Genomic DNA, 26,260 nt, shown 5'->3' on the forward strand with positions numbered 1-26,260 from the left:
CCCGAGTTCGAGTCTCGGTCGGGCACACAATTTTAATCTGTCAGGAAGTTTCAACTACTACCAGTGTTTGTTCCACTATCATATAATCATACAATAAAGGATCCTTCTTTCTATGTATTCGCAATACATTACATTTGTCTGTGTTAAGGGTCAGTTGCCACTCACTGCACCAAGTGCCTATCCGCTGCAGATCTTCCTGCATTTCGCTGCAATTTTCTAATGCTGAAACTTATCTGTGTACTACAGCATATCCTCTCGGATATGTCCCATAGACCGACTGGATGCATGCTGGGCGATCAGGACAACCATATCATAAGCTCGAATTGTTCAGAATGTTCTTCAAACCAGTCGTGAACATTTGTGGCCCGGAGACATAGCGCATTGTCATACGTAAACATTCCATCGTGGTTTGGGAATAGGAAGTGCAACAATGACTACAAATGGTCTCGAAGTAGCCGAACATAATCACTTCCAGTTCGACCAGAGGACCCAGTCCATTCCATGTAAACACAGCCCACACTATTATGGAGCCACCATAGCCTGACAGTTACTTGTTGATATCTTGGATCAATGGCTTCTCGGAGTGCGCAGCACATTCGAAACCTACCATGAGCTCTTAACAAGTAAAATCGGTATTCATTTGACCAGGCCATGGTTTTCCAGTCGTCTAGGGACAAACTGAAAAGTTGACAAGCCCAGGAGAGGCGCTGCAGGCAATTTCGTGCTGTTAGCGAAAGCACTTGTTTCAATCATCTGTTACCATAGCTCATTAACGGCACATTTCGCAGCGCTGTCCTAACGGCTACGTTTATCGTACGTCCCACGTTAATTGCTGCGGTTATTTCACGCAGCGTTGCTTGTCTATTAGCACTGACAACTTACGCAAATGCCACAATTCTCGGTCGTTTAGGGAAGGCCGTCGGCCACTGCGTTTTTCTTCGTGAGAGGTAATGCCTAAGATCAGCTATTCTCGTCACACTCTCGACGCTGTGGATCTCGGAATAATGATTTCCGTAACAGATTCCGAAATGGAATGTCCCATACTTCTAGGTCCCACCACCATTCCGCGTCCTGAGTCTGTTAATTCCCGTCGTACGGCCATAATCACGTCCGACACCTTTTTACACGAATCACCTGAGTACAAACGACAGCTCCACCAATGCACTGTCCTTTTATACGTTGTGTACACTCTACTACCGCCGTCTGTATATGCGCATGTCGCTGTTCCATGACTTTTTGCCTCCTCAGTGTATTGAATAGCTATGTTCCTGGTCTCAAGAAAAATGTGATTCTCTCGCTTTCATTGCCTTTATGGTCTTAGTTTCAATTAGATTAGATTATTTTTCATTCCAATTGATCCGCAGTGAGAAGGTCCCCCAGGATGTAGTACATGTCAGAAAAACAACAATACATGACAAATGGTTCAAATGGCTCTGAGCACTATGGGACTTAACATCTATGGTCATCGGTCCCCTAGAACTTAGAACTACTTAAACCTAACTAACCTAAGGACAGCACACAACACCCAGTCATCACGCGGCAGAGAAAATCCCTGACCCCGCCGGGAATCGAACCCCGGAGTACATGACAAATATTTACAACTCAAACAAATAGGCTAATGTACCATTCCACGGGTCCCAAGTGGCATGGTCGTCATTTTTTAATGAACGCTATATGAAGGAATCATTTTACAAATACTAATGCTCTGGATTTAAAATAAAAAAGTTTTTGTTTATTTACAAGGTAATAAACATGTAATACAACTACTAAATACTTATTTATAATGAAAACACTGAAATTGTGCAAAAGTTATATTGTACTTTATATATATATATATATATATATATATATATATATATATATATATAGGCTTCTCTTAAGCTGAATTTCATTGGTTGTTAAGCTTTTTATGGCTGCTGGCAAGTTATTGAAAATGTTTGTTCCTGAATAATCCACACCTTTTTGTACCAGACTAAGTGACTATAAATCCTTGTGAAGATTATTCTTATTTCTAGTATTGATTCCATGGATTGAGCTGTTGGTTTGAAAAAGTGATACATTTTTAATGACAAATTTCATTAAGGAATAAATATATTGGGAAGCAGTAGTTAGTATTCCTAGGTCCCTAAACAGGCTTCTGCAGGATGTTCTTGAGTTCACACCACATATAACTCTTACTTCACATTTTTGTGCCCGTAAAACTTTAGCTTGGCTCGATGAATGATGGGGAAATTCAGACATTCGCCTATCCGCAGTAGGGAGGGGGCAACACGTACATGTAATGATACTGCATGCAGACGGCTGACAATTGATGCCTCCCGTAGTAAGATCTCCTCTGCCAACTGCCGACAGTGTCTTCGGAGGGTGGCTGACCCGGCGGAGGTTCCATGGCACCATATTGCCCTTGAGGTGAGAAATCACTCCTAAAACCCACTGGATTTGGTCAACGGCACTAAGATGTAGAAACCAGCGACAAACCACTGCATTATTATGCCTTTTGGAGCAATCATGCAATCTTCTCCATTTGAGCATTGGTATTGAAGGTATACGAGTACAACGATGCTGTCACGCAAGAGAGTAGATCTACAACGTAGATCAGAAGGACTACTGTCCTCACTTAGTAGACCTTCATTAGTAAGAAGCAGCTTCTGAGGGGCGGGCACATGAGAATTAAAACTAGGGAAGTATTCATCAAAACATTTGTCTACAGTGCTGTGAAACGTTGGTCCTAATGAAATGCGATGTACAACACCTGGAAGCAATGGAAATACTGTGTGGGGAAGTATGTTGAAAATAAGCTGCAGAGAGAAAAAGTCGAACGAGTGGGACCTCAAGAAAGTGGATGAACCAGCTGAATTTATCACAGCCATCTGATATGACTACTGCCATGGTAAGGAGAAAAACAAAATTCATCCGCCACACGGTATGTCTCAACGAATTCACAACCGTACTGCAAGGGAAGGTTTTAGGGAAGAAGAAGAAGAGGAAGATCGCAGAAACATAATCTGGCTTCTGTGATGGATGGACTTAAATTGAAGTAGTACGCTGAACCGAAGTGTTCACAAAGGAGAGAAAAGTTAGGCTGCCGCTCAAAGGCCTAACGTTTAGAAGATTATGATGTTAGAATTCACTATAGGCACATATTTTGCCACGTTTACACACATTTCTTATTTTTCAGCCTTTGTTTAGGGGCATAAGCTGATTAAGTAGCGTGTCAAACGCTTCTGACAGCTAACGGGATATATCGCTTGCTTCCACCGCATTTGCTAACGAATTAAGTGTATTACCACTATACCTATCAACTAACTTAACGCCCACCGTTTCGCTCGAATAACTATATGGTCTACACAGATTTCTTCTACTTTTATTTAATTAAAGTTTTACATTATTCACATATTGCAATACGTTTAAATCTTCCACGCTAATTAAGGTCATAAGAGCATGATCTTTTCTGTATGTACTTCTGACCACAAAGCGATTCTGGTAGCTACTGTGCAAGGTTTTTGTTAATTATGCATTTTGCCTCCTTGTAGTGATATTTCCATAGACACTTACATCGCCTAACATGTATTTCTTTATATCTAACCGAGAAGTGAAACACCACTTTCGTAGATTTAGGTTTAAAAGCTTTTTAATACAACGAAATATTTTCTTAAAAATTTTCAACCACTGTTTCATTCCCTTAGGGGTTGAGTTTTCAAAAACAGTGAAACACGTATTTTTTAAATTTCTAACAGAGAAGCCAAATACAAAATTCATAGATTTAGCTTCTAAAATGCTTTCATAATCAAACAATTTCATAAAACTTTTCATCTCCTATTTCACTCCCTTAAGAGGTTGAATTCCCAAAATCATCGAACTATGCATTTTTTTATTTCCAACCGAGAAGTCAAACACCACTTTTCATAGATGTAGCTGTAAAATGCTTTAGTAGTTATTTAATAATGATTTATTTTCAAAAACCTGTCGCCCTCTATTTTACTCCCTTAGTTGTTGAATTTCAAAAAAATGCTGAAACATGTATAGTAGAGATTTCGAGACGCAGACAGCCACATTAAAAAGTCTGCCAATCACGTAAGCTTTCGACCAAAACGCCTTCCTCCGAATCACACACACACACAAACTTTGCAACTCACATTCATTTGACCGCAGTCTTGGCTGTGTGTGAGTGTGTGTGTGTGTGTGTGTGTGTGTGTGTGTGTGTGTGTGTGTGAGAGAGAGAGAGAGAGAGAGAGAGAGAGAGAGAGAGAGAGAGATGTCTGATTCGGAAGAAGGCCTTTTGGTCGAAATCTTACTTGTTTAGCAGTCTTTTATTGTGCCTATCTTCGAATCGACATCTCCGCTATATACTGAACAGCAATCGGCTCTTTTCACAATACTGTCAGTATTCCATCCTGGATTCTCCACTCTTTGAAAAGTGTATTTTTTTATTTATTACTGAGAAACCAATACTAATTTTCGTAGTTCTAGCTTCAAAATCACTTTAATTCCAACATGTTTTAAAAGGCCTTTCATCCCCTATTTCTTCCTCTTAGGAGTGGAATTTCGAACAATCGTTCCTAAACGATGCCTACAATACAAGATCCACTCTCTTAGTGGTTTGGACTCGACCGATGAATCAGTCTTTCCCTAATTTACTTACTTACATACTGAATTTCCAAAATGGTGAACCACATATTTTTTTCATTTCTAAATGAGAAGCCAAATAACAATTTTCATGCATAAAAAGTTCTCGGTTTACTTGCCGCGTCAAATTTGGATAAAATCCCAAGCTTTCGATGACTACCTCCGTCATCTTCGTCAGGGGTAAAACTGACTGTCGTGGACCGGTGAGGCTTCCGCTTTTATAAGCAGTGGACGGCTTCTCATTGGCTGGATGACGTCACGGTGAAACCGATGCGTACTGAGGTGGCGGCCTCTATATCCATAGATTTTGTTTGCGCGCTTTATCCAGCGTTGCTTGCAGCGCCATCCATCGCAACAGGCGGAGAACTGCGAGGAATGTAAGAAGTCTCCCTCTGTGCTCTTTCTATATCAATTGCGCGCTTCCATGCATTGCTGAGTGCATAACCGGAATCTCTGTTGAAATTATTTTCACAGAGTCTAATTTCAACTGCTTCCCTGATGACAGAGTCCCAATAGTTTGAAGCGTGAGCAAGTAGTCTTGTTTCATCGAATAAAATCTTATGTTTATTTAACAAACTGTGCTCAGCCACCGCTGATTTTTCTAGATACCTGTATTTCAGGTGACGCTGATGTTCCACACAGCGATCGGCAACAGTTCTTATAGACTGGCCCACATAACTTTTTCCACACTCGCAAGGAATGCTGTAAATTCCCGGCACTCTCAGGCCAAGACTATCTTTCACGGGTCGCAGCACTTCCCTAATCTTCCTGGGTGGCCGGAAGACTGGTCTGATTCCCTGCCGGCTCAGGACTCTGCCGATCTTGCTGGTCGTTGCACCGCAGAATGGTAGCCGCGCGATGTGTTGGTCCTCTTGATCTGTTCGAACAGCGTCCTTTCTTGGTTTCTTCGCCAGAGTAGATCTGATATCACGAACAGAATAACCATTTTTTATGAAAACCGTCGTCAGATGGTTAATCTCGGAGCCGAGATGATCCTTGTCCGAAATAGTCCTCGCTCTGTGTACCAAGGTGTTCAGCATAGCTCTCTTCTGAGCTGGGTGGTGAAAACTACGCGCGTTTAGATATAAATCTGTATGCGTCGGTTTTCTGTGCACAGAATGTCCGAGACGTCCATCTGATTTTCGCTCCACCAGTACATCTAAGAAGGGTAACTTTCCATCCTTCTCCACCTCCACTGTAAATCTTATGTTCTGATGTATACCATTCAAATGTTCAACAAAGCCGTCCACTGCTTATAAAAGCGGAAGCCTCACCGGTCCACGACAGTCAGTTTTACCCCTGACGAAGATGACGGAGGTAATCATCGAAAGCTTGGGATTTTATCCAAATTTGACGCGGCAAGTAAACCGAGAACTTTTTATGCAAGGACTCCGTCGCGAAAGACTTCGTAGTCATATTAGTTTCCTCTACGGAGAGGATGTAGCGCGCAGCGTTCGTCGGCTGGAGAAGCTGCGCTTGAAACAGTCACAGCTGCTGAGTAATCTGGCTTTTCTACAACGTTGTCGTGACAAGGAGGTTGTACCAAATTTCGCAGTTGTCAAACATCACATCCGAACTGCTGCAGTGAATAGAATTTTGCGAAAGACAAGTCATGCGATCGTCAGGGAGAGGATACATCATACGAGGTATGAACTTGATGCCAACGCTCGGTCTTTATATAGTTGCCATCTGTTTTTGTCTGCAGTTTTGTCACCGTGGGACTGGGAATGGGTAGACACGACCTTGGCTGCACATCAGCGAGCGAATTTAAGCAAGACTACAGCAAAACAGGCTGATAAATTTGTGCGCCTAAGCCGGGGAAAAGGAACTTCTGGGTCCAGCGACGCACATCGCACTGTTATCAACTTCTCCGACAAGGAAATTGACGACGCCACCATCTCGGTTCTCAGTAAGGGACTGAACTTTTCTCCAGCTCCACAAAAGCTACCAGTGGCCGAGATTATCAGTGGAGTAGAACAAGCGGTTCGGCACCTTCCCGAAGAGGCAGCAGATGAGGTAAGGCTTGCAACTAGTCGGATTTTAGCAACAGCCAAGCCTCCTAAGCCCAATGTGAGCAGAGTGGAGAAAGTGGCATTGAAATCGTTGGGGAAGGATGAAGAGTTAGTTGTACTACCAGCCGACAAAGGGAATGCCACAGTTATCCTCAATGCTACCGATTATCATAAGAAAGTGGCCATATTATTGGAAGATGCCACGTACCGTATTCTTAAACGGGATCCCACAGCAGCACTTAGTAGGAAGACAGGGGAGCTACTGAAGAACTCTGGCCTCCCAGAAGAACTAGTCAAGAATCTACGACCAAGAGCACCAAGGCCACCCAGGTTATATGGTCTACCCAAAGTCCATAAGGATGGGGTTCCGTTGAGACCTATTGTTAGTGCTATTGGGTCTCCTACATATCGGTTGGCAAAATACTTAACCAAATTATTAGCACCTATAGTCGGCCACTGTAGCCATCATATTACTAACTCAAAAATGTTTGTTGACATTATAAAGCAGATGAGGATAGGTCCGAATGACATCATGATCAGCCTAGATGTGGTCTCTTTGTTTACAAAGGTTCCAGTGGAAGATACGTTAAAAATGTTGGCTGCTCATTTCTCTCCTGAAATACTGAAGTTATTTCGACACACTTTGACGACCACCTATTTTTTGTATGGTGGAAAATATTATGAAATGATTGACGGAACAGCCATGGGTTCGCCACTGTCACCAGCCATAGCTAACTTCTTCATGGAGGATTTCGAAGAACGAGCGTTGAACAGTGCTCCCTTACGTCCATCCTGCTTCTTCAGGTATGTTGATGATACATTTTTAATCTGGCCACATGGCAATGAGGCACTGCAGCAGTTTGTTGAACATTTGAATGGTATACATCAGAACATAAGATTTACAGTGGAGGTGGAGAAGGATGGAAAGTTACCCTTCTTAGATGTACTGGTGGAGCGAAAATCAGATGGACGTCTCGGACATTCTGTGCACAGAAAACCGACGCATACAGATTTATATCTAAACGCGCGTAGTTTTCACCACCCAGCTCAGAAGAGAGCTATGCTGAACACCTTGGTACATAGAGCAAGGACTATTTCGGACAAGGATCATCTCGGCTCCGAGATTAACCATCTGACGACGGTATTCTTAAAAAATGGTTATTCTGTTCGTGATATCAGATCTACTCTGGCGAAGAAACCAAGAAAGGACGCTGTTCGAACAGATCAAGAGGACCAACACATCGCGCGGCTACCATTCTGCGGTGCAACGACCAGCAAGATCGGCAGAGTCCTGAGCCGGCAGGGAATCAGACCAGTCTTCCGGCCACCCAGGAAGATTAGGGAAGTGCTGCGACCCGTGAAAGATAGTCTTGGCCTGAGAGTGCCGGGAATTTACAGCATTCCTTGCGAGTGTGGAAAAAGTTATGTGGGCCAGTCTATAAGAACTGTTGCCGATCGCTGTGTGGAACATCAGCGTCACCTGAAATACAGGTATCTAGAAAAATCAGCGGTGGCTGAGCACAGTTTGTTAAATAAACATAAGATTTTATTCGATGAAACAAGACTACTTGCTCACGCTTCAAACTATTGGGACTCTGTCATCAGGGAAGCAGTTGAAATTAGACTCTGTGAAAATAATTTCAACAGAGATTCCGGTTATGCACTCAGCAATGCATGGAAGCGCGCAATTGATATAGAAAGAGCACAGAGGGAGACTTCTTACATTCCTCGCAGTTCTCCGCCTGTTGCGATGGATGGCGCTGCAAGCAACGCTGGATAAAGCGCGCAAACAAAATCTATGGATATAGAGGCCGCCACCTCAGTACGCATCGGTTTCACCGTGACGTCATCCAGCCAATGAGAAGCCGTCCACTGCTTATAAAAGCGGAAGCCTCACCGGTCCACGACAGTCAGTTTTACCCCTGACGAAGATGACGGAGGTAGTCATCGAAAGCTTGGGATTTTATCCAAATTTGACGCAAGTAAACCGAGAACTTTTTATGCAAGGACTCCGTCGCGAAAGACTTCGTAGTCAGCAATTTTCATAGTTGTATATTTAAAAATGCTTTAGTAGTCCTTTAATAATGATTTATTTACAATAACTCTAGCTTTAAAAATGCTTTCACAATGAAATATTTTCATAAAACATTTTACACCCTTAGCGGGTGAATATACAAAAACAGTAAAGCATGCATTTTTTCCAGAATGAGATTTTCACTCTGCAGTGGAGTGTGCGCTGATATGAAACTTGGCAGATTAAAACTGTGTGCTCGACCGAGACTCGAACTCGGGGCCTTTGCCTTTCGCGGGCAAGTGTCCTACCATCTGAGCTACCGAAGCACGAGTGTACGTTGATATGAAACTTCCTGGCAGATTAAAACTCCGCTGCAGAGTGAAAATCTCATTCTGGAAACATCCCCCAGGCTGTGGCTAAGCCATGTCTCCGCAATATCCTTTCTTTCAGGAGTGCTAGTTCTGCAAGGTTCGCAGGAGAGCTACTGTGAAGTTTGGAAGGTAGGAGACGAGGTACTGGCAGAAGTAAAGCTGTGAGTACCGGGCGTGAGTCGTGCTTCGGTAGCTCAGTTGGTAGAGCACTTGCCCGCGAAAGGCAAAGGTCCCGAGTGCGAGTCTCGGTCGGGCACACAGTTTTAATCTGCCAGGAAGTTTCATATATTTTTTGACTTCCAAATGAGAAGCCGAATGCTAATTTCACAGCTTTATCTTTAAAAATACTTTCACAATGAAATATGTTCATAAAATATTTCACCGCCTTAGAGGCTGAATTTGCGGAAACAGTGACACACTTTTTTTTTTTATTTCCAACGGAGAAACCAAATTCAAATTTTCATAGATTTAGGTTTAAAAACGCTTTCATGATGAAATATTTCGTAAAACATTGGTTGAATTTCCAAAAACACTGCAACATGTATTTTTTCCCTTCTAACTGAGAAGTCAGATTCCAATCTTCATAGATGTAGCTTTAAAGATACTTAAGTATTTCTTTAATAATTATTTACTTAAAAATAACTGTCACCCACTACTTTACCCCCATAAGGGCTAGATTTTCAAAAATGATGAAACACGCACCTCTTTATTTCGACTGAGAAACCAAATACCTATTTTCGTAGGTCTACCTTCAGATTAGCAAACTGCACTCGCATTTGGGAGGATGACGGTTCAATCCAGCGTCCGACCATCCTCGTTTAGGTTTCCGTGATTTCCCTAAATCACTTCAGGCAAATACCAGGATGGGTCGCTTGAAAGGGCACGGCTGACTTCCTTCCCTAATCCGATGAGACCGATGACCTCGCTGTTTGGTTTCCTCCCCCAAATCAACCCAACCCTTTACCTTCAGAATTACTTTAATAGTTACATACACTACTGGCCAATAAAATCGCTACACCAAGAAGAATTGCAGATGATAAACGGGTATTCATTGTACAAATATATTATACTAGAATTAACATATGATTACATTTTCACGCAATTTGGGTGCACAGATCCTGGGAAATCAGTACCCAGAACAACCACCTCCAGCCGTAATAACGGCCTTCATTCGGCTGGGCATTGAGTCAAACAGAGCTTGGATGGCGTGTACAGGTACAGCTGCCCATGCAGCTTCAACACGATACCACAGTTCATGAAGAGTAGTGACTGCCGTATTGTGAGGAGACATTTCCTCGCCCACCATTGACCAGACGTTTTAAATTGGGGAGAGATCTGGAGAATGTGCTGGCCAGGGTAGCAGTCGAACATTTTCTGCATCCAGAAAGGTCCGTACAGGACCTGCAACATGCGGTCGTGCATAATGCTGCTCAAATGTAGGGATTCGCAGTGATCGAATGAAGGGTAGAACCACGGGTCGTAACACATCCGAAATGTAACGTCCACTGTTCAAAGTGCCGTCAATGCGAACAAGAGGTGACCGAGACCTGTAACCAATGACACCCCATACCATCACGCCTGGTGATACGCCAGTATGGCGATAACGAATACTCGCTTCCAATGTGCATTCACCGCGCTGTCACCAAATACGGATGCGACCATCATGATGCTGTAAACGTAACCTGGATTCATCCGAAAAAATGACGTTTTGCCATTCGTGCACCTAGGTTAGTCGTGTCGTCGAACCGTTCGTGCAGATGGTTGTTGTCTTGCAAACGTCCCCACCTGTTGGCTCAGGGATCGAGACGTGGCTGCACGATCCGTTCTGCCTTGCGGATAAGATGCCTGTCATCTCGACTGCTAGTGATACGGGGCCGTTGGGATCCAACACGGCGTTCCGTATTACCCTCCTGAACCCACCGATTCCATATTCTGCTAACAGTCATTTAATCTCGACCAACGCGAGCAGCAACGTCGTGATACCCATAAACCGCAATTGCGATAGGCTACAATCCGACCTTTATCAAAATCGGAAACGTGATGGTACGCATTTCTCCTCGTTGCACGAGGCATCACAACAACGTTTCACCAGGCAACGCCCGTCAACTGCTGTTTGTGTATGAGAAATCGGATGGAAATTTTCCCCATTTCAGCACGTTGTAGGTGTCACCACCGGCGCCAACCTTGTGTGAATGTTCTGAAAAGCTAATCATTTGCATATCACAGGATCTTCTTCCTGTCGGTTAAATTTCGCGTCTGTAGCACGTCAGCTTCGTGGCGTAGCAATTTTAAAGGCCAGTAGTGTATTTTCAAAAAACCTTTCATTGCCTCTTTCGCCCGCTTAGGGATGGAATTTCCAAAACTCCCGTCTTAGACGACGCCTACAGTCTAAGATCGACACCACCTGCAAATTGCAAGTTTCTATCCTTGAAGGTTTGGGCTTGACGATGAGAGGAGTCATTGGGTGAGTCAGTCAGTCAGTCAGAACACAGCTTTTTATATGCAGTGATAACGTTCTCAATAAACAATCGTTTCGGTGAAGATGTTGTGTATAGAGCTACCTGGAGCCTGGTTAGCACGCCTCTGTCCACTGTCCGCAGCCCACCCCAACGTGAGGGTGTTCCTGGCGCACGGCGGCCTGCTGGGGACCTTCGAGACGCTGTACCACGGGGTGCCGGCAGTGGTGGTGCCGTACATGCTGGACCAGGCGCTCAACATGCACAAGCTGGCCGCCCACGGCGTCGCTGTGGAGCTGGACCCTCTGACCCTGACCAAGGAGAAGGTGTTGGACGCACTCAACAAGGTCCTCAAGGATCCCAGGTATGTCGAGACCATCTCTTCTACACAAAGCGTCCCAAGATTCTGCAGACGGTAGGCGATCCTACAGGGATTACTCCGAGAGCAGGTGATAATACAGGTTTTCGTGCTTTAATGGCTGTTGCCACTGAAGGTAAAATCTTCTGAATTGTTAGCTAACGTCATTTCCATCTCCAAACTTCTCCAACACTGGGCGTTTCGATCTGTCTACGGGGATTTGCTTCATGAACCTTCTTCAGAAATAGTATGGTATCACAGGCTGGCTGAATAAAACCTGGGGATATTATAAGAGACCAAAACAGAGGAGTTGATGCGTTCAGTATTGCAGAAGTTTGAAGAGACATATGACACCACCTAACAACTCAAGACTACATATCGAAGGAACAATACAGCCCAGACGACAAAGACCAAAAATGGTCATTAAGGAGAAATAAATCGTATAGTTGCAAATTTTGCACAGTGCTAGGAAGGAGTTTCGTGTACAACATAATAAAAATCCTGTCTGGTGAGGTGTGAGCGTTGGGGTGGGGGGAGTGTTAAAGGGTCACTTCATAAAGATATTCTTGAGTACCTTGAAAACCGCGGATTCTAGCAAAAATGTCTCCCAGCACTAAATTAAACTACATCAAATTTTCCTGCCAAAAAAAAAAGTCTTAATAATTTTTTTCTCTACGACTAATAGTTTTCACACTGCGTATTGTGCTGTCTGTATACAGTTAATGTTTATCTTCAAATGAAGTTCGTTAGGAAAAAATATTAAATGTGTGTACCACATCTACTTGTAGTAGAGTCATAATAATGGATAAATTGTGTTCCAGAGGTGTAACTGTGTGGAGGGGGTAGATATGTGGTGTAGAAGCACAAGGAAAGGTACGTCGCCAGATTGTGTTCGTACACCTATCTTCACTCAAGAACTCCAAAGGTCGAACAAGTGATTACCCACGCTTGTTCCTCACTGCGTCACAAGAAGCATCTACAGGGTGTTTCACAAAGTTATACGGACACTTCACAAGGCACCTGATGAACCACTAGTGCAGACATGCCTGCTGAGTGTTTGTTTTCCACAAGGTGCATAACGCTAGATGGAAAGTAGATATGATATACTAACAGCACTAACGCAAGTAATGCATATGTACAGAATTTACGTAATTTTATGCGTGTATTGTATGTTAACTGGGGGCCTAGCAAGGATGGGGAGGCTCAGTCCCCGACGCAGCCGCAGTGGTCCACAACTCCATGACGACTACCGCAGTCCACTTCTCCCCTCCGCCGCCCCTCACTGAACCACTCTTTGAGGGTTATTATGCAGTTCGGCCCCCGGTGGACCTCCCCAGGGAACGTCTTACACCAGACGAGTGTAACCCCTATGCTTGCGTGATAGAGTAATGGTTGTGGACGCGTACGTGGAGAACTTGTTTGCGCAGCAATCGCCGACATAGTGTAGCTGATGCGGAATGAGGGGAACCAGCCCGCATTCGCCGAGGCAGATGGAAAACCGCCTAAAAACCATCCACAGACTGGCAGGCTCACCGGACCTCGACCCAAGTCCGCCGGGCGGATTCGTGCCGGGGACCAGGCGCTCCTTCCCAACCTTCCCAATTCGGAAAGCCATGCGGTAGACCACACGGCTAACCGGGCGGGAATTCTATAGATACTATTCTACACTGTCAGAGGGGAAATTTACGCTTAGTCGTCCTGTATGGCAGCTGTAGTGTTCTGGAACAGATGACTTCCTCCACAAAGAACGCTGCTCGATTCTTAGTTTATAGACTGTATCCCTCACCGATTTTTGCCCAGTTCTCTTATTTGCTCTTTTGAAGTGGGTTTTTATGTAAAATACGTTCCCGTGTGTTGCATTTCTAAGTGTGATGTACCCCTCACACTGCTAAAATTATTCTAGATGAGATCTACGAGGGCTGTCCAGAAAGTAGTGCACCACATTTTTTTCTTCATCAATTTTTTATTGAACATAATGAGAATTACACACACGAAAGAATGGTGTTTTATCTACATACCCTATTTTTCCACGTAATCTCCATCCCGTTCTATGGCCTTCCTCCAGCGCGAAACAAGGGTGTGTCTGCCCTGTCGGTAGCAATTCCTTGTCCTGGTGTCGGAGCCAGTGCTTCACTGAATCACTTCGTCTTCAAAATATCTTCCACAAATGACATCCTTTAATAGCCCAGACTAGTGGAAGTCCTACGAGGCTTGGTGAGGTGTGTCAGGTGTGACAGTCGTGGACGGTCTCTCTGATCGCTGCAAATCGTGGAGCTCCGCTGAACCGCCTTCTGATGACCTCACCCTCCGTGCCCAGCGTCTAACTGTACTTCTGTCGATAGCAGATCCTCCACACACTTTGCACAAGCATTTGTAAATATTCCCCACAGTTTCTTTCTGTGCAGTGAAAAATTCAATGATGGTACGTTGCTTGTAACGCACATCACTTACACCATTTTGAAGATGCAGCTACGCTATCCGTCGGAAGTTCGGAAAATTGGCGTGCTCACTCAGGAGGCTTCGAATAATACATAAGTAAAGTTTCAAATTCGTAGCATTGTTTTCAGCCGAGAAAAAAAATACGGTGCAATACTTTATGGGCAATCCTCGTACATCGTCGGATACATGTTGACAGCACGCTGCACTCGGAAATCCGGCCGCAGTGGCCGAGCGGTTCTAGGCGCGAAGTCCGGAACCGCGCGACTGCTACGGTAGCGTGTTCGAATCCTGCCTCGGGCATGGATGTGTGTGATGTCCTTAGGTTAGTTAGGTTTAAGTAGTTCTAAGTCTAGGTGACTGATGACCTCAGATATTAAGTCCCACAGTGCTCAGAGCCATTTGAACCATTTTTGCACTCGGAAAAGGCTCTTCAGTGTGGTAGACACTTGACACAACCAGCTGTTGAGTTTTTTCACCCAACAGCTGATTTAACAACTGCTAACAAGTACCTACTTAACAAGCTGAATATAACTCCACTGTATAAACGTGAGCTCGGTGGAGTTATTTTGTCTATTCGCAAAAGAAAACTGGACAGTAAAGGTTTGGGAGGTGAGGTCTGTCTGTAAATTGAAAACCGAGCAGCACTGAAGGGGGAACTTGCCTTTCCCGGAAGAATCCTACAGCTGCCGCACAGGATGACAAAGAATCGATTTCCCCTCTAGCAGTGCAGAATAGCGTGCAGTGTGCAGAGATTTACATAGATTCTGTAGACATGCATTACTTGCGTTAGTGTTACTAGGAACACGTCCCTGCATTCCATGTAGTGTTAACACATTTTGTGCAAATTAACATTCGGACGGCATGTCTGCATATGCGCCGCCAGTGATCCATAAGGCACGTTTTGGAGGTCCATATAACTTTGTTAAACAACCTGAAGCTGCTTCTTGTGACCTAGTGAGGTAGATAGAGGGGGAATCACGTGCTCGACACTTAGTTTTCGGATCTGTGAAGGAGGATTCGTGAATGAACTCAGACGACACGCCATCCGTCCCGTGTCTGCGCCAGTGTCTGCACTCCACACTGTTACTCTCCCAGGACACAGTGTGTCTCTTAGTACGGTTCTACTGCACTTAGGTGTGGTACACTCATTTAATAATTGTTTTACATCCCACTTCATTCACAGGTAAACATTCATTTTATACCGTTAGAGCAGTATTTCTGTTCATCTGGCATTGTTTAGAGTATCCTACGAGTTCCACATCGCTGGCAACGTGTTATACACAATGCTGGTGACTACTTTGAAGGTCAGTAAAACTTTGAAACACGTATCTATTTTGTACGAGCTGCAAATAAATAGTTGCCACTATTAAAGTTCCAGCCCTCGTATATAAATGATCTAGTAGAAAGCGTCGGATACTCTTTAAGGCTATTCACAGATGATGCAGTTGTCTACAACAAAGTAGCAACGCCAGAAGATAGTCAGAATTTGCAGAACGACCTGCATAGAATTGATGATTGGTGCAGGCTCTGCCAGTTGACCCTGAATGTAGATAAGTGTACCATATTGCGCATACATAGGAAAAGAAATCCACTTCTGTACAGCTGCCCTATTGATGACGGGAGAATCTTAAGGAAATGTAATTCATCCACAAAATAAGTGGCTTATAAGGCGTTTGTTTGGCCGACTCTTCAGTATTGTTCATCCACTTGGGATCCCTATAAGGTAGGACTGATAGAGGAGATGGATAAAATCCAACGAAGAGCGGCGTGTTTCGTCACGGGATCGTTTAGCTGGCGAGAGAGCGTTACGGAGATGCTGAACAAACTCCACTGGCAGGCGTTACAAGAGAGGCGTTGTGCATCACGGAGAGATTTACTATTGAAATTTCGGGACAGCTGTTTTCAGAAGAAGTCGGACAACATATTGCTCCCCACCACATAACTCCCACGTATGACCACGAGGTGAAAATTCAAGAAATTAGAGCCATTACAGTAGCTTACCAACAATCACTCTTCTCACGCACTATTCGCGAATGCAACAGCATAAAAGTAGATATCTACATCTACATCATACTCTGCAAGTCACCTAATGGTGTGTGGTGGAGGGTACTTTCGGTGGAACTACAGGGTGGCGCACGAAATGTGTTACCATTTTGTTTTTGAATATAAACTTTATTGTCAATACAATCTGAAAGGAACATGTACTACAATGAACAGCCGTCCATGGACATTTGTTCTAACTCAGCACATGCTCAATATGCCCACCATTTCGTTTTCTAACTTCATTCAAACGAATATTGAAGTTAGTGATTACCCTATGGCACATGTCTTCCATAATTTGACTGTAAGCTTGAAGAATAAGTCTTCTGAGCTCCATTAAATCACGTGGACGTTTCGGGAAAATTTTTTCCTCTAGGTACCCCCAAAGAAAAAAGTCACATGGATTGAGGTCTGGACTACTGCGGGACCAATTTTGTCCGGCACTGAAGCGACCTGGAAACCTGAGTGAAATGATCCGCATGTTGAAATGATCGTGTAACAACACAGTGTTTGCAGTATGTGGCCATGCTCCATCTTGCATGAACCACTGCGTGTTGAAGGGCAAGGCAGTCGCAAGAAGCTGTGGAATTTAATGGAGCTCAGAAGACTTATTGTCCAAGCTTGCAGTGAAATTACGGAAGACATGTGCCGTAGGGTAATCACTAACTTCAGTGTTCGTTTGAAGGAAGTTAGGAAACGAAATGGTGGACATATTGAGCATGTGCTGAGTTAGAACAAATCTCCATGGACGGCTGTTCATTGTAGTACATGTTCCTTTCAGATTGTATTGACAATAAAGTTTATATTCAAAAACAAAATGGTAACACATTTCGTGCGCCACCCTGTAGTTGCACCGAAAGTACCCTCCACCACACACCATTAGGTGACTTGCAGACTATGATGTAGATGTAGATATCTACTTTTATGCTGTTATAAAGCCAAGTTACAATATTTCACATTGTTATATATTCTGGACAGTCTCATGTAATTTCCTCAGGAAACTATCGGTTATCTGAAGTATGCCGCCGACGGTCGAGACCAGTAAGTCATTGATGAAATTACACGTGACGCTGCAGGAAGTATACAACTTTAAAAAGCATTTCGACAATCACTGACGTTTCAATCACGATCGAAATGCTATTTTCAAAACCTGCATCCACGAAGTTAGTAGATTTAGTGACAACTTACGGCATTATTGAGTTGAATTCGTTGTCTGAATCGTTGGAATTACCAGAGACAGAATGCAGCAAGTGAAAGGCGATCTAAAACTTAACGGAAATCAGACTGTAGATAAAAAAAAAAAGTCGACAGACATTAAAGGGTAGCAGTATTTGAGAAGGAAGCAAGACAAGTTTGTAGCTTATGCCCCAGATTGTTCAGTCCGTACCTACTGGTGGTTTAGAAGGCGTTGTACGCTCAGGAGAATGGGCTCTCATTTAAGCACCTCACTTAAATGATCATTCGGCCGCCAGAACATCCATCTGACACAGACAATTATGTACAGCATGTCGCACCAAATCCTAAAACTTAACGTTTCTAAAATTGATATAAATTTTGTTTAAATTGGCTTGCTCACATTAGGTTTAAATACACTCCTGGAAATGGAAAAAAGAACACATTGACACCGGTGTGTCAGACCCACCATACTTGCTCCGGACACTGCGAGAGGGCTGTACAAGCAATGATCACACGCACGGCACAGCGGACACACCAGGAACCGCGGTGTTGGCCGTCGAATGGCGCTAGCTGCGCAGCATTTGTGCACCGCCGCCGTCAGTGTCAGCCAGTTTGCCGTGGCATACGGAGCTCCATCGCAGTCTTTAACACTGGTAGCATGCCGCGACAGCGTGGACGTGAACCGTATGTGCAGTTGACGGACTTTGAGCGAGGGCGTATAGTGGGCATGCGGGAGGCCGGGTGGACGTACCGCCGAATTGCTCAACACGTGGGGCGTGAGGTCTCCACAGTACGTCGATGTTGTCGCCAGTGGTCGGCGGAAGGTGCACGTGCCCGTCGACCTGGGACCGGACCGCAGCGACGCACGGATGCACGCCAAGACCGTAGGATCCTACGCAGTGCCGTAGGGGACCGCACCGCCACTTCCCAGCAAATTAGGGACACTGTTGCTCCTGGGGTATCGGCGAGGACCATTCGCAACCGTCTCCATGAAGCTGGGCTACGGTCCCGCACACCGTTAGGCCGTCTTCCGCTCACGCCCCAACATCGTGCAGCCTGCCTCCAGTGGTGTCGCGACAGGCGTGAATGGAGGGACGAATGGAGACGTGTCGTCTTCAGCGATGAGAGTCGCTTCTGCCTTGGTGCCAATGATGGTCGTATGCGTGTTTGGCGCCGTGCAGGTGAGCGCCACAATCAGGACTGCATACGACCGAGGCACACAGGGCCAACACCCGGCATCATGGTGTGGGGAGCGATCTCCTACACTGGCCGTACACCACTGGTGATCGTCGAGGGGACACTGAATAGTGCACGGTACATCCAAACCGTCATCGAACCCATCGTTCTACCATTCCTAGACCGGCAAGGGAACTTGCTGTTCCAACAGGACAATGCACGTCCGCATGTATCCCGTGCCACCCAACGTGCTCTAGAAGGTGTAAGTCAACTACCCTGGCCAGCAAGATCTCCGGATCTGTCCCCCATTGAGCATGTTTGGGACTGGATGAAGCGTCGTCTCACGCGGTCTGCACGTCCAGCACGAATGCTGGTCCCACCGAGGCGCCAGGTGGAAATGGCATGGCAAGCCGTTCCACAGGACTACATCCAGCATCTCTACGATCGTCTCCATGGGAGAATAGCAGCCTGCATTGCTGCGAAAGGTGGATATACACTGTACTAGTGCCGACATTGTGCATGCTCTGTTGCCTGTGTCTATGTGCCTGTGGTTCTGTCACTGTGATCATGTGATGTATCTGACCCCAGGAATGTGTCAATAAAGTTTCCCCTTCCTGGGACAATGAATTCACGGTGTTCTTATTTCAATTTCCAGGAGTGTAGATCTGCGACGTAATAAAAATGTCTTATTTTTTAAAAAATATAGCTCGTTGCCGTAACCGTCTGAAAATAATGAAATACTCTATATTCATAACTCCTAAAAAAACATTTCTTACGTTTTCTATCTACATAAATATTCCTTTTAATTACTATTTGTAAGTTAACAGAGTGTAGATCACGCAGTAAAGAAAACCAGGGATTAATTTGTAAACCAAATTAAAGTAATGAGGCAAAAAATAAAAAGTCAATGTTTGCTGACAGCATGGTAATTCTAACGGTGGTGGCGAAGGACTTGGAAGAACAATTGAAAGAAATGGTCAAAGTCCTGAGAAGAGGTTAAAAGATGAAATTCATAACAATAGAAACTGAGTGATTGAGGTATTTCAATTGAGTCATGTAACGGAAATATACCTGATAAGTTAAAAAATGGCTCTGAGCACTATGGGATTTAACATCTGAGGTCATCAGTCCCCTAGAACTTAGAACTACTTAAACCTAACTAACCTAAGGACATTACACACATCCATGCCCGAGGCAGGATTCGAACCTGCGACCGTAGCAGTCTCGCGGCTCCAGACTGAAGCGCCTACAACCGCACGGCCACCGCGGCTCGCACCTGATAATTAAATATACCCAAAAGTAATATGCTGAATAAAACCGTCACGGGGTAGTTCCAAATATCGTGTTGGACCCGGTGTAGTGCAGCAGATTGACGTGGCGTGGACTCAACAAGTCGCTGGAAGTCCCCTACAGCAATATTGAGGCTTGCTGCCTCTATAGCTGTACGTACCTGCAAAACCGTTGCCGGTGCAGGATTTAGTGTACGAACTGATCTCTCGATTATATCCATAAATGTTTGATGGTATTCATGGCGGACGACCTCGGTGGCCAAATCATTTATTCTACTTGTCCAGAATGTTCTTCAAAGCAATCATGAACAGTTGTGACCTGGTGGCAGGGCGCATTGCCATCCATAAAAATTCAATCGTTGTTTGGGAACATGAATCCCATTAAGTGCTGCAAATGATCTCCAGGTAGCCGAACATAATCATTTACAGTCAATGATCGGTTCGGTTGGATGAGAGAACCCAGTCCATTCCATGTAAACACAGCCCACACTATTATGGAGCCACCACCAGCTTGCACAGTGCCTTGTTGACAACTTGGATCCATGGCTTCGTGGGGTTGGCGCCACACTCTACCATCAGCTCTCACCAACTGAAATGGGTACTAATCTCACCAGGCCGCGGTTTTCCAGTCGTCTAGCGCCTAACCAACATGTTCACGAGCACAGTAGTGGCGCTGCAGGCGATGTCGTGCTGTTGGCGAACGCACTCGCGTCGGTCGTCTGCTGCCATAGTCCATTAACGCCATATTTCGCCGCACTGTCCTAACGCATACATTCGTCGTACGCCCTGCATTGAGTTCTGCGGTTATTTCACGGAGTGTTGCTTGTCTGTTTATCACTTACAAATGCACAAAAAGGCCATTGTTCTCGGTCGTTAAGTGAAGTCCGTCGGCCACTACGTTCTCTGTGGGAAGCAGTAATGCGTGAAAATTGGTACTCTCGGCACACTCTTGACACTGGATCTCACAATACTGAATTCCCCAAAGATTTTGAAAATGGGATGTCCCGTGTGTCCGACCACCATACCGCATTCAAAGTCTGTTAATTCCTGCCGTGGGGTCCATAATGACGTCGGAAACCATGTCACATGCATTACCTAAGTACTAATTCGCCAATTCATTGCCATTTTATAACCTATGTATGCAACTCTACCGTCATCAGCATGTGTGCAATATCGTTACCCCATAACTTTTGTCGGCTCAGAGTATATGCATGTAATTGGCAGTCGTCTTTGTCATATGCTAAGAAAACAGCATGTAAGATTGGCATTTGCATAATAATAGCCTGGCAAGAAATAAATAACAGTAACTCTACCTGAATTCGGTAGTTTATGTCAATATATATACCAGGGCGTTTATAAATGAATTTCGGGGTTTTAACGCTTTATATTATATTAAACTTACGGTTATAAATGATATGTCAAATGAAAGACCAACTCAAACAGTTTTACAACTTCGGGTGAACATGGAGGTCATGCAAAGCATGCCCTGTCATTGTGCCCCTTGCGGCCTATCCAGCGCTTGGGTACAGTGAAGTTCAACCTATCGCGTACTTCGCTATGCCAAACACAACTGTTTGAGCTGCTCTTTCATTTGACTTATCATTTATAACTGTAAGTATAAGGTTATAAATATTATAAAGCGTTAAAACCCCGATATTCATTTATAAAGTGTGTGTGGGTGTATTTGCAAGGTACAGAGCACGAGTTGCTCGAGATATACCGCCAGGTAATGAGGGACTTAGTAAATGAGACGCTTGTCCAACTAAACCATGTGATGCTGAGGAATTTTGATTAGGAAATCTCTTACTAAAAATAATAGACCAGTCGCGCTATTTTTGAAGCAAACTAACTAATAATGCCAGAAGTAAAGAGGACATACGAGTACAATGGAAACTGGATTTTCTGGAAAGGATGAATGCATCGAAGTCTAACACAGATGTCAATGATAGGAAGATTTTACTGAAGCTATTTGTCTGGAGAGAACCTTTAAATGGAAGCAATGTGTTGGTGATAATAGGAGCATAGAAGCTTTTGAAATATGCTGCTACAGTAAAAGCCCCTAGGTAGGTGGGTAGTTTAGCTAACTAATGAAGAGGTACTGAAACAAGCAAACTCAGGTACAACAAGTCTAGGATGAGGGCTGACTGATAGTGCACATTCTAAGGCATCAGTTAATAGAAAAATTGATAATGGGAGGAAGTGGGAGAAGGGGAAATTGTTGAGGTTCCAGAGAATGTAAATTACAGTAGTCATGCAAAGATGAAGAAACATACAAGATGGATGGCTGGTACCCATAGTCTGATGGACGATTTTAATCCATCAAGAAGTTTAAGCAGTTGTGTTATTTGAAAGCAGTGGTAATGATTCCACTGTTGTTCAGATGGACTAGTCCATTTTGAATAGCAAACTGTTACTTTTTTGGAAGATCACGTCTTAATGTCTTGTTTTTGTCTTCAGTTACAGGGAAAACATGAAGCGGCTGTCAGCCATCTATCGGGACAAGCCGCAGACGGCCCTGGAGACGGCCGTCTGGTGGACAGAGTACGCCCTGAGGCACCGGGGTGCGCCACACATGCGTTCCGCTTCCCTGGACCTCTACTGGTACCAGAGGTGGTTGCTGGACATCATCGCCTTCGTCCTCCTGGTCGCTGTCTCGGGCTGTGCTGCTGTCTACCTTCTAGTCAAGAAGCTCATCTCTTCACTCTGGCCCAACAGTGGGAAGGTCAAGACCCACTGACAGGGATACGGGCAAATAGGGCTCATCAAAACGTGTGGAGGATGCTGTATCTCTGTCTGTCTGTCTTGTAGTGAAGAAACTCATAACTTCACTCTGAGCCAACTGTAGAAACGTCAACACCAATCATGACATATGAGAAGCTCAAGACCAACTGATACACATGTGACCAGATGGGATTGTAATCAGTGTATGTGGTGGATGATATTGACAGTGCACAGTGCTCTCGAAGAGCAGCATCTTTAGACTGTGATCTCTCACATGGTTTACGTTTTCTAGTCAGTCTATTGCTTCTAGTAATTCCATGCAGATTAAAGAGCAAACTGTGAAAGACTATTAACCTGAGAATAAAGAACTGTAAAGTGTGTCGTGGTGGTTCCTAGACTGGGGAACCTTCCTTCCTGGAACACATGTAGGTATAGTAGTAGAAAAGTCGTTCCCTGGTTTGGAAGCACATTCTTCTTAGATTTCTGGTCCACAGTTCCAGGCTGGAGGATTATAAAGGAAACATACTGAGGACAGGGGAGCCATTGTATTTTAATTGAACATAAGTTTAGTTTCGACATATACGAGATCACAAGAATGAGTCCTCTGTTTCCTACCCATCGTTTGTTTTCCTGTTAGGTCAGGACGATTATTATCTTCTATCTAGACGTAAACAAGAATGTTCCTGTCATTTTTACTGTTAATAAATAAACGTCATATTGATGTAATTTTTTTCGAATTAATAAATGATTACTTTATAATTACTGTTGTTGATCACAAATATCATTATATAAACTCTATACCACTCCCACTTACCACGGCCTTAAAGCTTGTGTGCCTCAACGATATAGATTTATCCAGACGTCATACTAACTTATCGTTCCCAAAAGATAAGCTGCAACCTTATCAGTAGCAGCAGAGGCAACAGTTTGATTGATTGATGTGGCCTTCTAACATTAGCCGACATGGCCTAGCTAGTTTGGTACTACGAACAGCTGGAAGCAAGGGGAACTAAAGCCGCTATATTTCCTATAAACATCCAACTCTGCTGTATGGCTTAATAATGACGGCATCCTCTTGGGTAAGCTATTCCAAAGGCAAAATATTCCCCCATTCGGATCTCTGAGTGAAGACTCTTGCCGGCCGGGGTGGCCGAGCGGTTCTAGGCGCTACAGTCTGGAACCCCGCGACTGCTACAGTTGCAGGTTCGATCCTGACTCGGGCATGGATGTGTGTGATGTCCTTATGTTAGTTAGGATTAAGTAGTTCTAAGTTCTAGGGGACTGATGACCTCAGATGTTAAGTCCCATAGTGCTCAGAGCCATTTGAACCATTTTGAAGACTCTTCTGGAGGATCTAATAAATAAAAACAAATAAAACTGATGTTTGTGGGTGGGACCGTGTAATTTTACATCCCTTAATTGGATAGGTAAGCTATAGAATTTTGGAAGAGAAATGGATAAGTTATAGTGGGAATGTGGAAATTATGGTGTTAGGTGAACCTGGGATCAGCAACCGAAATACAAAATGGCGTAACGCAATATTATGTCAGTAGGATGTGACTCTTGAAGTTTTCCCGGCGTATCGAATATTCCACAAGATTTCGGGATTGCACCCGGATCTCGTCGACTTCTTTCCACCATATTTCGGCTGACAACCTTACAGCCATCTTCAGGCGAGTGTTTGACACTGGAGATTGCTATCTTTTTTTTTCCTTTATTCAATTTCAATTCCCCCCAAAGGGGACGGGCTGGCAGCAGCTTAGTATGCCGCTCTTCAGCCTACAGAATTTGCTTTAAAAAGATGAAGAGAATAAATAATAAAAACAGGCGATAAAATAGGAGACTTAAAGAGTAACATGGCGAAAAGAAATCGTGGAACTTAAAACAAAGAACAGAGGGATGATGACGCTAAGAAAATACATACAAAGCAGACAGGTAAAACAATAGACAGACAATTAAAAAAACACGGCGACAGTCTGGTTTCTGTTCGCAAAAGACATAAAATTCACACCCAGCGACAGTATGGTTTCTGTTCGCAACACAAGAAAGACGAACAACACTGAACAGTCACCGGAACACTGCACTAAAAAGTTGGCAACTGTGACATACCACAGCCGAGAGCAGGTGGGGGGAAACTGGACAGATGATGGGAAAATAAAAAATGAGGGGAGCCGGGAAAGGAGCTGATGGAGGATGAGGATCCATAAGAGGGGTGGGGGGCGCTGGGCAGACGCGACAGGGAGTGGGGTAGGCAGAGGAGGGGAATACAAAAGGACTCGGGGGGGGGGGGGGGGGAATAAGGGAGGTAGGGAGAGGTTTAGTGGGGAGAAAACGGGACGGAAGGGGGGAAGAGGGAGCCCAGGGAAAGGACAGAGGAAAGAAGGTGGAGTGAGGATCAGAGTTGATAGGAGGGATAAATGGAGGGAGAGAGGGCATCATCTGGGAGGGGGAGTTGATGGAAGCCACCTTGGGAAAGGAGATGTAGGGTGTAGAGATGGAGGGTAGGGGGGACACAACGGTGAAGATGTGGCAGGGGGCGGGGATGGGAGAGGAGTGGAGCAACCAGGGGGTGAGGGGCTTCAAGACGGCGGGAGGTGTAGAGAATGCAGATATGTTCGAGGAATAGGAGCAGATGGGGGAAAGGAATGAGATCATAGAGGATCCACGTGGGGGACTGGAGGCATATACGGAAGGCGAGGTGGAGTGCATGACGCTCAAGGATCTGGAGGAACTTATAGAATTTGGGGGGGGGGGGCAGATATCCAGGCAGGACTGGCATAACAGAGGATGGGACAGATTAAGGATTTGTAGGTGTGGAGGATGGTAGAGGGGTGCAACCCCCATGTCCGGCCAGAGAAGAGTTTGAGGAGTCGGAGGCGGTTGTGGGCTTTGGATTGGATGGAGCGGAGATGAGGGATCCAGGTGAGGTGACGGTCAATGGTGAGGCCAAGGTAGGTGAGGGTGGGGGTGAGGCGGACAGGACAGGCGCAGACAGTAAGGGAGAAATCCAGGAGCTGGAAGGAGCGAGTGGTACAACCTACGATGATTGCCTGGGTCTTGGAAGGGTTGAGTTCAGGAGCCACTGGTTACACCATGCAGCAAAAAGGTCAAGGTGATTCTGGAGAAGGCATTGAGACCGTTGGAGGGTAGGAGCGAGGGTGAGGAATGCGGTGTCATCAGCATATTGCAAGAGGTGTACTGGAGTGGGGGGTTGGGGCATATCTGCCGTGTACGGGAGGTAGAGGAGAGGGAAGAGGACAGAGCCCTGGGGCACACCTGCAGAGGGGTAGAAGGTGTGGGAATTGGCATTATGGATGGTAACATAGGAGGGGCGGTGGGAGAGGAAGGAGGCCACCAGACGGATGTAGTTGATAGGACGGGCATAGGTTTGGAGTTTAAACAGGAGACCGGGAGGAGATTGCTAGTGCATGTAGCTCTATTTATACGTAAAAGTGCCACAAGACGCGCATGCGCAAGTTACCGTTGCATGCGCGCCACCTGTCGATTCCAAGGCCCTCTACAATATTACTGCATCTATGGAGCGCAAGCGAATGCGTGGTACAAGTAAAACATGCACGCCCC

General features: G+C 44.9%; 1 protein-coding gene across 1 annotated transcript in view; it reads left to right on the forward strand.

Annotated features, from left to right (window-relative positions):
* The window catches only part of LOC124717208 (UDP-glucosyltransferase 2-like), a 48,156-nt gene extending 24,776 nt beyond the window's left edge, over positions 1-23,380 (forward strand). The window contains exons 4-5 of the mRNA XM_047243988.1: positions 11,624-11,843; positions 22,415-23,380. Coding sequence (XP_047099944.1) covers positions 11,624-11,843; positions 22,415-22,694 — 500 coding nt within the window. The 3' untranslated portion in view covers positions 22,695-23,380. The remainder of the gene's footprint in view (positions 1-11,623; positions 11,844-22,414) is intronic.
* The last annotated feature ends 2,880 nt before the right edge of the window (positions 23,381-26,260 follow it).

The sequence above is a fragment of the Schistocerca piceifrons genome, chromosome 9 (genome assembly GCF_021461385.2).
Source record: "Schistocerca piceifrons isolate TAMUIC-IGC-003096 chromosome 9, iqSchPice1.1, whole genome shotgun sequence".
Lineage (NCBI taxonomy): Eukaryota > Metazoa > Arthropoda > Insecta > Orthoptera > Acrididae > Schistocerca > Schistocerca piceifrons.